The 12761-nt window shown below is 42.2% G+C and overlaps 1 protein-coding gene across 1 annotated transcript; it reads left to right on the top strand.

Moving 5' to 3' along the window:
* Positions 1 to 9447: 9447 nt before the first annotated feature.
* LOC133745651 (2-oxoglutarate-dependent dioxygenase 19-like) lies at positions 9448 to 10977 on the top strand. Its single transcript, XM_062173758.1, has 2 exons — positions 9448 to 9780; positions 9901 to 10977. Exons 1-2 carry the CDS (start codon positions 9526 to 9528, stop codon positions 10711 to 10713), a joined length of 1068 nt encoding a protein of 355 aa, XP_062029742.1. The 5' UTR covers positions 9448 to 9525; the 3' UTR covers positions 10714 to 10977.
* Positions 10978 to 12761: the final 1784 nt, after the last annotated feature.

The following is a 12761-nucleotide window of genomic DNA, read 5'->3' as shown; positions in this document are numbered from 1 at the left end:
GGGAAAAAGAGCACAACACATCCTTCACGTTTCGAGACCATACATGTAGACATCTCCCCCTGATGTCTGCATCTCCCCATGATGACTACGGTCATGGGAGTTCGGATAACTTCCTCAAACGATGCTACCAACATGTTTCTCGAAAGTGGAATTTAAGCAATGACTTAGTGAGCAAGTCTGCCACACTGTCCTCGGATCAAACCTAATTCACTTTGATCTTGAGGAGAGTCTGTTGTTGCTGATTTTGTTTGGTGTTGTCACTTTTGATGTAGCCTTGCTTCATTTGTTCAAAACAAGCAGCATTATCCTAAATGCTCGTAGGCTCATCTGTGGTAGACTTCAAACCACAATTTTTCGAACATGCGTAATTATGGATCCAATCCATATACATTCACGAACCACTTCATGAAGAGCAATGATCTCTGCATTGTTCGAAGATATAGCGACTAGGGTCTGTTCTGTAGACCTCCAAGATATCATGGTCTTTACCCATGGTGAACACTTAACCAGTTTGGGAATGACCTTTGTATGGGTCAGAGAGATACCCAATATCAGCAAAACCTTCCAAAACACATGTCGTTTTGGGATGGGGATAATGGACGCAGACCAGTGTTGGCGGCGTTCCTGGTGTGTGATGGGTCCGAATCCATCATCTTTCTGTAGGGATAGAACAAGCCCATATCAATCATACATCTCAAGTATTGAAAGATATCTTGTACACCAATCCAATGGTGTTGCGTTGGCGCAGAGGTATATCTAGCTAACAAGCTCATGGCAAATGAGATGTCCGGTCTTGTGCATTGAGCTAAGTACAATAATGCGCCTATTGTACTCAAGTAAGGCACTCCTGCCTCTAGCACATCTTCATTATCATCCTTCGAACGAAGAGGATCCTTTTCAGGATCAAGACTACGAACGATAATGGGGATGCTTGAAGGTTTGACTTTGTCAAAATGCGTAAGCATCTATCAACACGATGCTCAAGTTCCAAACCGAGACATAATCGTGTTCTCCCAAAATCCTTCATCTCAAACTCGGATTTCAAGTGTTCAGCGGTTTCCCTTAACTCTTTAAGGGCTTTTTATGAAGATCATGTCCAACATGAACCGCGATAGAATCCGAAACTTGTTATGGAAACGCGCGGGCATATCCCTTCCCAATAAAGTAGTCATCTTAGTGAGCATTTTAACCTTATTGTAAACGCGCTCCGTGGTCTAGAGCCACTTGACTTGGGTAAATAAAGTTCACCATGAACCTTCATGTACATTCCGTATCTAGATCCCTATATAGATACGTAGTGACCACATTCGTAAGCTGCATGATCAGTTATTCAGAAACTACCAAACTGTCTCATCGTAGTCGATTTCAGGGCGTTTTGCGAGAAGCCTTGCGCCATAAGGCGAGATTGCCATCTCTTTTTCTCATCACGCTTTCTAACGAAGACCCATTAGTCAATAGGTTTTATGTTAGGAGGTGTTGGCATCACTGGCTCATAAACCTTCATCTTTGTTAGAGAATCCAACTTAGCCTGGATCACATCTTTCCATTTAGGCCAAATCTCTCTACGTTGGCATTCATTCATCAACGGAGCGTAGTTCGATATCATCTGACTCAACAATCTCATGCGCAACGAAATGCGCAACTACATCATCAATTATGATGGAGTTTCTATCCCACATCTCATGTACACTAGTGTAATTTTCATAGAGCTCTATATTCTCAGGAATAGGTTCTAACGTTAAGGCGTCCCCCAACGATAACCCTAACCCGGAAGATTCTCATGAGATGGATTTTGAGTATTGATGATCAAAGGATTGGAATGTGCCAAAGTGTCATTCGAACCCACGGGCCTCCCACAGATTCTAGCTGGGGTCATGGCCTGTAACGCCAGAGTACCACTCTCTTTGGCGTTGGCACCATGCCTACCTTCGTGTAGGGTGGCGCTACGTCCTCTCGTAGGGACATACTTCCTTGCAGGCATGTTTGCAGCATATTTGTGTGATCTCGTCACTTTAACAGGGATCGAGATGAGACATAGTGGGGACAGGCCACGACAATTCCTGTCGTTCCTGCTGAACATCCGTGTTCTTATCTCCCCCTAACGACTGGAAGACAGTCTCATCAAAGTGACATCCGCAAAGCTAGCGGTAAGGAGGTCGCCTAGCAAGGGCATGAAGTGGCGAACGATTGTTGGAGTTTCAAATCCAACGTAGTTGCCCATTCATCTGTGAGGACCCATCATAGAGTGTTGTGGCAGCGCAATTGGCACATAAATGGCACACTCAAATATGCATATGTACGATACTTGTACCCAGTCACTAGCTGTAACGCAGAGGTAGATTGAGTGGCGGTAGGTCGTAGACGAATGAGCATAGCTGCATGTGATATTGCATCACCCCAAGCGGATGTAAGGAGATTGGTGCGCATTACCAATGTCCGGACTACCATCGTAGTCGTTTCCGCGAGACCATTTGGGTGTGTTCATGGGAATATGATGTCCAACATCAGTCCCAATGCAATAACCATCGAAAGTTTTTTATGTAAACTCTCTAGCATAGTCAAATACAATTGACTGAATAGGATGATTCAGGGAGTGAGCCCGTTGTCATATGATATGTGCTAGGAGTGTAGCATAAGCAGCATTACAAGTGGACAATGACACAACACGTTTCTGGACATCACATGGACATCATTTCTTTCGAGAGAAATGAAGCATGAATCAAAAGTTGATTTCTGGACTGAGTGTGACCGACGCAGCTGCCTAGGGCACCACCTCCGTCCATCACCAGCCTAGGGCTGGCTGGCGCAGTCCCTATCCATGACGCCATGGATGGCGTCCATCATGGTGATGGCGCCCTAGGTGATGCTGCAATCACCAACTTGCTTCAAATAGCGTTTCAGACGCTCAAGCCTAACCAAAATTCTCATTGGTTGCTTCTAAAGCCTCTCGCTCGTTTTACAAAGCCCGTTCCTTAGGGAAATTAGGACTGAGACCGTCCTATGCAAAGGATATGAAAATACTCATTTTGTTCTTACATATAACCCATGGGGATTCTATGGACTGATTCAACCAACTTGCGGACGTTTAAATATCTCATGATGTTGGTTGACACGCAAACACGCTGGTCACGTGTTGTGCCATTGTCCACTTGTAATGCTGCTTATGCTACACGACTCTCTCTATTGATCCCAGCCAGATTTGTAGTCTTCAACCCTTCACTCTAGATCATCTTCTTGATCTTCTTGTTCCACATAGTGAGCTTCTCTTGCTTCACAATATGCTTTGTAGGCGGTGACAAGTTCTTCACGAGCTCTACAAATGTGTGCTCAATGATCAGACACTCCACATCGAGAACATACATCTCTTTGCTCGAACTCCATTGATTGAGGCGCTTTGAAAGCGTCATTTAGATGGCTCTTAGTGTTGGTGGCGCCACCAACATGGCCAGAGGCGTTGCCTCCCTCTCTCTTTCCACGTTGACCTCTTCGGTTCCGTGTTTGCCTATTTTGGCGGTTACCTTCCTAAGTAGAGCGATTATATGGACCAGAATGTTCAAATGTATCCCTAAGATTAGGGTTTCGCTCTTGGCGCCCTCTCTTTGGGGCGCGACTATAATTGGATTTCGGAATATGCTCTGTTCCCACGGATCTCGAATTATAGTTCTTCACAAGGATGTTGTCATGCTTTTCAGTGACATTCATAGCTCCAATTAGCTCATAAAATCTTGTGATTCGACTTGCAATAACATCGATTCGATAGTTCTTACCAACCATCAATGCAGAGACGGGGAAGGTAGAGAGAGTCTTCTCAATCAACATCGCATTTGTGATCTCTTTACTACAAAATTCCATTAAGGATTTAATGCGAAGTGCTTCCGAATTGTAGTCAAGAACTGACTTGAAATCACAAAAGCAGAGGTTATGCCATCTCACTTCTAGGTCCTGACCTTGAAATCACAAAAGCAGGGAGTCATGGACGGCCAAATCTTTCTTCGAGTGAGACCCACATCCTTCTGGGGTCTTCTTCATTCATACACTCGTACTGGAGCGAATCATCCATATGACGAGTCATTAGGATGATGGCTTTCGCCTTATTTGTCTCTAAGGCTGCTCTATTTGCTTCCAAAGCTTGAGCTTACTCAACAGTTAGCACGTCCTGGCTAGGCTCGAGAATCATATCCAGGATTCCATCGACCTTGAGATGCTGGCGGACATCACGAACCCATCTGTGATATCCAGAGCTAGTTGTTCCCAATGGAGCAAAGTCCAATTTGTTCAGGTTACTCATCCTGAAAGAGAACAAGGAAAATGGTTAGTTTCGGAGTGTAAAAGGCTACCATGAAAACATATAAAATTCCTGAGCATAACCGCTTCCAAGAAATTAGGAATTTCTGAGCATAATCGCTTCCAAGAAATTAAATTCCAAGAGGTATTGGATTAGATCGAAACAATGACGTAAGTGGTCGATCATAAATTCTCTACAAACTCTAAGTTTGGAGATCTCAACAAGCTCCAAGCTTGGAGTGAGCACGAACCCCCATAGTTCGGCTTAATTAGGTCTCCCCTATGATGAAGAAAGGGGGGTAGAAGAAGGGAGTTTGCAAGTCCCCGAAAAAGAAGAGAAATTGAATTAAAAACTCTAAAAAAACGGGAACGTTTAGTAAAAAATACCTTGAAATAGGTCGCCGGGAAATTTGGCCGGAAAAAAGTCGCCGGAAAAGTGCCCAGAAAAGTGGCCGGCGGCGGCCGGAATAGTGACAGGAAGTTGACCGGAAACGGTCAAAGGCGTTGACCGGCGGGATGACCGTGCTGACGTGGCCCTGGTCTGGAGCTGACGTGGTGCTGGGTCCGCTGCTGACGTGGATGATGACTTGTCAGGTTCTGCTAGGCTGACGTCAGTGGGCTGCTGGGATGACGTCAGCGGGCTTATGGGCCTGGGTTAGTGGGCCTCTGGGCCGAAGACTTTTGGGCTCGGTGGATGGGCTGCGTCAGTCTCTCCCCTCCTTTTTTTTTTCTTTTCTTCTCTTTTCTGCCAATTTTCTGCAGAATTTTCAGTTGGCCAGTTCACACACTTTGAGGCCGGTTTTTGTTCTTTTTCTTCCGGTTCCTGAATCTTCAGATTGAGTGGTGTCCACTGACAAAATTTTGTTGAAATTGGGTGCCCGGAAGATGGTGAACCGGTGGAATATTTGCTGCGGGTTAGATGGAGCTTCCGGTGGCCGGGTCGGTAGGTTTCCGGCCGGTTCTTTGGGTGGTGCCACCGGTTCTGGACTCCTGGGATCAAATGCTTCAAGGTGTGAGGTGGAGGCAGAAAAGGCTTCAAGGTTTTGTATTCGGATTTAAGGTTTTTAGCTTCTTGAATCAGGGTTTGGCTATTTGTTTCAGGGTTAGGGCTTCGTGCTGATAACGTGTTTAAGGAAAACTGAATTGGGAGAGAATTGAGTTGTACTTTCATTGATAATAGGGGCCTCTTTATATAGAGGATTACAAGCATAGAGATAGAGTTGTACATGGAAACATAATCGTACATTGATTAGATATCTCTTAAGATTCTCCGAGAATATCTCTAATATAAACCATATTTCAACTAGAGTAAGTAATCTCGAGTTTGGGCCAGACACATATTCTTGGATTGACTTGAACAAAAATTTATATAATTGATTCATATGAGACCATTTAATATAGCTCACACAGACAAGTTTTCCGTGTGAAAGTAATTTAGAAACGCTCGCAACACGTACAAATTGTGAATCCGTGGCTGTACTGTGTGAAACTACCTATACACACAGATTTCCGTGTGTATTTTAATGTATTTACACATAATCCATCCGTGTGAAAGGACCTGTTTTTCTAGTAGTGATATTACCATTAAACATGACTCTGGGTTGTGGAGATTATTAAATGTAACGTACACTAACAGAATGCGAATGGAACCGTTAATCATCTTTTAAATCATCTCTATAAAAAACTATTCAAATAGGAGATTAATTAATCAATTGAATGTCTCAAACAAATAGACGTTAATTTTAAAGATGTTAATTTTTATGAAAACCGTAAAAAAAATTTTTTTGATTCAAAGACAATGTCATAAATAAGTAATAGAAAAAATAGAAAGTATCGAAGAACATATATTCTAGCATTCCAAGTACAAGAGCCCTAACACGCAAAAACTAAAAATCACTAGCAAGGAAAGAAACTCCCAAAAAGCATAAGCATAAACACAGAAAAAAATACAGAGAACATCAAGTTCACTGATTTACTACCAAAGCGCGGGGGAGGATTCAGTGCATCAACGTGCACTTGCACCGACATAAATAGATGATTAGATTATATTAAATACACTCTTAGGTTATTAATAAAAATATTAATTATAAATATCAAGGGTTGAGATCATCTTATAAGTGTTGGGTCATTTGCATCGTCGGTGCATAAAATAATTTCCACCAAAGCGCAAAGAAAATAGCTCACAGTTGAGACTTTAATTTGAGTAAAGGGTCTGTTTTACTAGCTTGAAAAGTGAAATTCCATCTTACCAAAGAAAAAAAAAAGGTGAAATTCCACACAATGGACCACCCTAGGGCTACGACAAAAAGAGTTTATTATTATTCAAGTAACTGCACCTATTCTTACAAGGGTCAGCCAAATATTATAAAAACCTTGGAACTCAGGGTAAGTTTTACGTAATAGTTTTTTTTTTTTTTTTTTTTATCAAATAATTGCATTCATACGGAAGAAGTTACAAACGGTATGAATACTACAAACAAGGCCACTAATGGACCACTTATAACAAGGTCTGAACACTACTTCCAAATAGAGCTACCAGATCTCCAGTACACCATAAGGGACAGAAAATGGTCATACCTACGAAGAAGACTCAAAATCCGACGAAGTGCCAACATCGTTGGTAAGGAAATGTCGGCGTACTACTTGGGTAGTGGCTCTAACCCAAGAAGGAATAACAAATACTTGAGTCAACTCCGCAACCTGAGAAGTGAATACTCGTGATAAGTGTGGGTGAACAACGTCATCACTCGGTCAGTTGTGTTTAGTAGTGAGGCACCAACAAGACAACAGAGGGTCAACAGTAATCCAAACAAGAAAGCAAAACAAGAAACAGAACAAGCTAAAACAAAACAGAAAAACAAACAACAGGAGATGCATCAGCCCAGTCATGACCACCACAACCCGGCCCACAGCTAAAAATAGGCCCAGATAAGCTCCCCCATATCCGAAGCCCACCCTAGCCCAGGCCCAGGACCGCTTCACCACCTGCTTCCGTCCGAACAGCGGCCATTCCGTCAGAACCTCCGCCGCCTTGCAACGAGCAACAGATCGAGGCCACCACACTAGCCCGGACCACAGACTTCATCGAGACCGCCACCTTCAGATCCGCGGCTCCACCGCACCAAACTCGAGGGGAACCCCCTGAGACAACTCGACATAACCCGACCCAACCATTCCCTTCCTTCCTACTCAGCCACCCAACCAGGACGAAAGAACAGAACGATGAAGACAAACAAAAAGGGGCGAGCACTCCATCAAAAACCACTTCCTCTCCTGGACCGAGACATCGTGGCGATGTCGCCGACAGTGTTCGGCCGGGAGAGAGGACTCTCTAGCTCTCTGTTTGTGTTTTTTGCTGGGCCCCCGTTCTATTTTAGTTGGGCGCGTGGAGGTTGAGACCTTTTTTTTTACGTAATAGTTGAAATAGTGATATCAGATTATCAGGGCAACATGCATGTGCAAACTAGAGCAATTGAAAGAGTGACTCAAAAGAAGCAAATAATTAATGAAGGTGTACACACCAAAAAAGGCCACATGAATGGATTTCACATAAAATACAATCTCTTACTTAATCTCAGGTGACATGCAAGGTAAGCAGTTAGTCTTTTTATCAAGCAAGATACTGAATTACTTAGATATTTTCAAAGAGTATACGATCCGAATACTATGTATATAGACTAGTCATGATCGAGGTTAGAGACCAACCCTAACTTGGCTTGCTTGACAACCATATATGCTAGGTTTGTAATCCTTTATCTACTCAAAGTCTATATCGATAAGGACTTCAATCACATATTAGAGCTTCAAATGCGCAATGACAATTACTTATGCTCCAACCTAGCAACAACCTGTCGATCGATCAGGTAAACTAGTGGTTTTACATCAATTCTCTGGTCTCTATATATGCTTTTCTTTGGCTGGCTTGTTTTGAATTTTTTTGATCAAAGTTATCTTAATACAAAATGATGCGCAATTTGACGTACGTTATTGTACACTATGTTATCCACTGTGGGTCTGCACCGGTGGGAGCGCTATTCTTGACTCCATGCCCGGTAGAGGACAATACTTCCTTTGTACAGAGGTGCCTACTTTTTAATATAACAATCAAGTAGTTATGCAGATCTATTCGCTTTGCTATAATGTAATCTTTTGGAATAATGTATTCTTTGGGGAGAGATGGAGATCCTGAAGAGCTTTATAAAAATAGATTCTACATATATCTGGAACTTGTTTAGCTGCTATTTTGATCAGTCGGTCAAATTTGCATCACTCAATGATAAGCGTCTGAAATCTTGACTAACAATTGGCAAAGACTAAGAACTACATACGTACCTGTATCAACCATATGTTTGTCTCAGTACCATACCTTATCTCTAAACACAGATATATTTCTCATTGATATTTTGTTTTATTTATTGTTTTTCCTCCCCAAGTAAAACTCTTAGGTAAGCGTACCCAGGAAAAGACTTGAGGTGATGACTGCATGCTCTGTGTAGAATCGAAGAACCCTTCAAAGAAGAGACCAAGACCATAATAGTAACCAGAATGAAGAAATCTGGATATTCAAATCTAAATTAATTGGCGTACAACTTCACATTCTTGCATGCCCTTTACGCGCGACCTCAATTTTGAGTCACAACTTATACAGACGGAGAACTTTATTGACAGAAATTACGTTAATTACCCCAATAAAAATACAAATTAAAGCACGAAGTACTAGTACGTAGGTGTCCTACATATATGTCATCTTGTAAATATGCATGATTCCAAAAAACAGCTAGTGCATGTGAATAATCTTCATATATACTTATTTTTGCTTTCCTCTTCCAGTTTTATACCACGATATGGGGCTACATGTGTGATTGACATATTGATCTTCCAAGAAACAGAGACCAAAAACCAAAGAAAATTGAAAATGATGGAAGGGTTACAAGTTAAAAGGTGGTATCAAATTCCACATGTATTGGTCTTCTGCTGACATCTGCATGTACCTGATTAATATCATTAACAAAAACTTGATGTTGGAAACTTGGTCAGCTTTGGCTACCCACCGTGTAGGGCTCGGCACTACGTACTAAAATATAACTAACCTAAACAATTCTCCACGTGGAGAATTTGAGCTTCCCTTCTTCGTTGGCTATAAATAGCAACCCAGTCATTCATCTGACCACACTACCAAACTTGATCCCTTCTTTCTCAGATTTCAATTCTCTTTTGATTCCAAAACTTTCACTCTCCCAAATGGCACCCACAACAGCCAACGTTGCCGACGAAGCCAAAGTAGCAAACATCAAGACACTTACGGGCTCCGAACTCAACTCAGTACCGTCGGAGTACACCTACGTCAAGAACCCCAACGATCAAGCTGATGCAAGCGACCCAGAACACTCAATCCCCACCATCGATTTCGCCCAACTCACCTCCAGCTCCCCCGAACTCCGGTCCAAAGCCATTGAAGAGCTAGGCAGAGCTTGCCAGGAATGGGGCTTCTTTCAGGTATACATATATTTTGTTGAAGAAAAATGGCGTACCATTAGAGCAAGTAATATGTGTGAATATGTAGCAAAATAAATGAAGATGTAGCTAATAAGGATTTTTGTTGTGGTTAATTATTAGGTGATCAACCACGGTGTGCCTGAGAGCCTGTTGAAATCGATGATCGAGGTATGCCACAAGTTCTTTGATCTTCCTGAGGAGGAGAAGAAGGAGTTCCAATCAAGGAAGCTGTTGGAGCCAATCAAGTGCGGGACAAGCTTTAACGTTGCGATCGACAAAGTTCGTCTGTGGAGGGATTTCCTCAAGGTCATAGCACACCCGGAGTTCCACTCACTCCACAAACCCGCTGATTACAGTGAGGTTTCATTGGAGTTCAGCAAACAAACTCGACAGGTTGCTACCGAATTGTTGAGCGGAATATCAGAGAGCTTGGGGTTGGAGGCCGAGTACATAGCCAAGGCCATGAACTGGGACCGGGGCCTACAAATCCTCGCCGCTAACTATTATCCGGCGTGTCCCCAGCCCGATCTAGCCATTGGAATTCCCCCTCACACCGATCACGGACTTGTCACTCTCCTTATTCAGAATGACATGGGTGGCCTTGAAGTGCAGCACAACGGCAAATGGGTCCTCGTTGATTGTGCTCCGGGTGCTTTTGTTGTTAACATTGGTGACCAAATGCAGATCTTGACTAATGATAAGTACAAGAGCGTATGGCATCGGGCAGTTGTGAACAACAGAGCTACAAGGATCTCCATAGCAGTACCACATGGACCTGCACTTGAGACTGCTGCTCTGCCAATCCCGGAGTTGTTGGGTGGCGAAGCACCAAAATACATCGGAATGTCATATGAAGAGTTCATGGAACTTCAGGCAAGCCCCGCGGCGTACATGATGCCTTGTTTAGATCACCTGCGAGTCAAGGCCGAGTAAACCAAGTCAATGGCGATTTGAGGTTTCAGATGAGCTTTAATCTGGATCTTGTGGGTGAATATTTCTTTCTAGTTATTCATATTTCTATTCATCGTACGTATTTCAATAGTGAATGTGCTGCATCTGTATGAGTGCGAGATTTCAGTTATTACACAGTTGTAACTTGTAAGAGTGGCATTTTGCCCAACGCATGTAGCACGAGTTCCGAATTAATTATACTTGTATCTTCATGTTTATAATTGCATCAATATCTTGCTCGATTCATTTTAGAAAACTGTCAGCTGTTTCAATGAAAAGTAGATCAATTTAGTTTTAAGATCATTAAATTATTTATGAATAAAACGAATGAACAGGTAATTATATTTTTGCATCACTCATATAAAAATTATAGCAAATTACCATTACCTACACTTTTAACCCATAAATTACTATTAGCAGGCCTGTTTTTTTGAATTCTCATGCGGTACTGTGCAAGACCCATGCGTAAGATATTATACATTGCGGTCAAATTCCTTCTGTTTTTGAATTGTTTCTACTGACAAGTAAATTACGAAACTGTCATTGTGGTTTGGATAATGTGAATTAACATTGCTGAATGTCAGTAGCATTATGAAGAAAGAATATTTCTACATTTCTTCTTTGTTTTTCTTAGAAACAATTCATTTATTTAATAATCCCAAAAATTATTTATACATATTACAATATAAAACTTGAACACTATATCATTTATCTATGGCTTTGCTGCTTTCACATACAAGCTAGTTGCTTTGAATTTCACCTCTTCTCATGGTGAAGAAGTTTCTCCAGCAGGATTTCCTCATGTGCTTGAGGCTCTCTTTGATTTCCTTTTCAATTTGTAGCACATTGTCTACGTAAACACTTCTGTCCCTGACTCCAGCTTGGTTATTTGCAACTTGCTGTATATAGTTTAGGATATATATGCTCCACAGTCAAACTACAAAATGATATAGAAATCTAAGTGAAGGTATTCGTTTAGTTAAAGCTACTGACATTCAGTAAGGTAAGTAAAAAGAAACCTTACAGGTACATTGCTGCAAGCATATTACATATAGTAGCAAATTAACATTGCGTCCTCTTCTTTTATTGCAGCAGCCTTCCTATTTTCCATTATGATTGATCTGTGTATATGACAAATGCAAATATGAGTACTGACTGTTAGTAGTATACTGACCCTTAGTAGTATACTAGCCCCAGTAGTATACTGACCCTCAGTAGTGTACTGACCCCCAGTAGTATACTAGCCTGGGTTCTCCTCTTCTCATTTCTAGCTTCCGAAAATGGAACATGTAGAAAAAATTAGTCAAAAAATCCCCAATCCTGGCATTGTTCTATCTCCCTCGCTATTACAACAGGCAAACCTAACCAATCCCTAAACCACGACTCCCCAACGCAACAAACTCCACAAATTACAAAAGAAAACAACTCTAGGGCACACAAATGCCAACACCTAAAGCTCAGATCCAACCAAAACAAATCGGATTCTCTCCTAATCGAAAATATACCTCTTCTTCAAAGTCATCGTCGTTCTTGGCCGGCTCGGCCTAGTCATCAGAGCCGTGGGAGTTGTCATCGACGGCGTCTTCGTCGTCGGAGTCTGCGGAGCGAGCGACGACCTCTAACTCTTCCTCGTCCTCTTTGTCGTTGATCGGCTCCTCCTCCTCGGAATTGAATAGGGCTTCGTCGGAAGAGACCTGGGGCTTCATTTTGGGGGTCAACTAGCCTCAATAGTTCCTCTTCGCCGCTAGCTTTGCCGTCGAATTCTAGATCTGTTGCCTCACCGCCGGAGCCTCAATTCGTTGAGTCGCCGCCAGAGCCTCAATTCGTTGCTTCACTGCCGGAACCTCGCTTTGTTGCTTCGCCACTGAAATAGAGGTTTTGATTTTGGGGAGAAATTGATTTGTGAGAGAGAGAGAGAGAGAGCTAATGTATCGAGATAGTGAGTGAAAATTTTCATAATTCCTTAGAAATTTGACTATCCTTTATGTCTTTAATGCAAATGAACCGTTACTGTAGCTAGCTGTAAAATG

Source organism: Rosa rugosa, chromosome 4 (assembly GCF_958449725.1).
Source record: "Rosa rugosa chromosome 4, drRosRugo1.1, whole genome shotgun sequence".
Taxonomy (NCBI): Eukaryota; Viridiplantae; Streptophyta; class Magnoliopsida; order Rosales; family Rosaceae; genus Rosa; species Rosa rugosa.
Note: the sequence above shows the minus strand (reverse complement) of the source record. Positions and strands in the feature narration are given on the sequence as shown.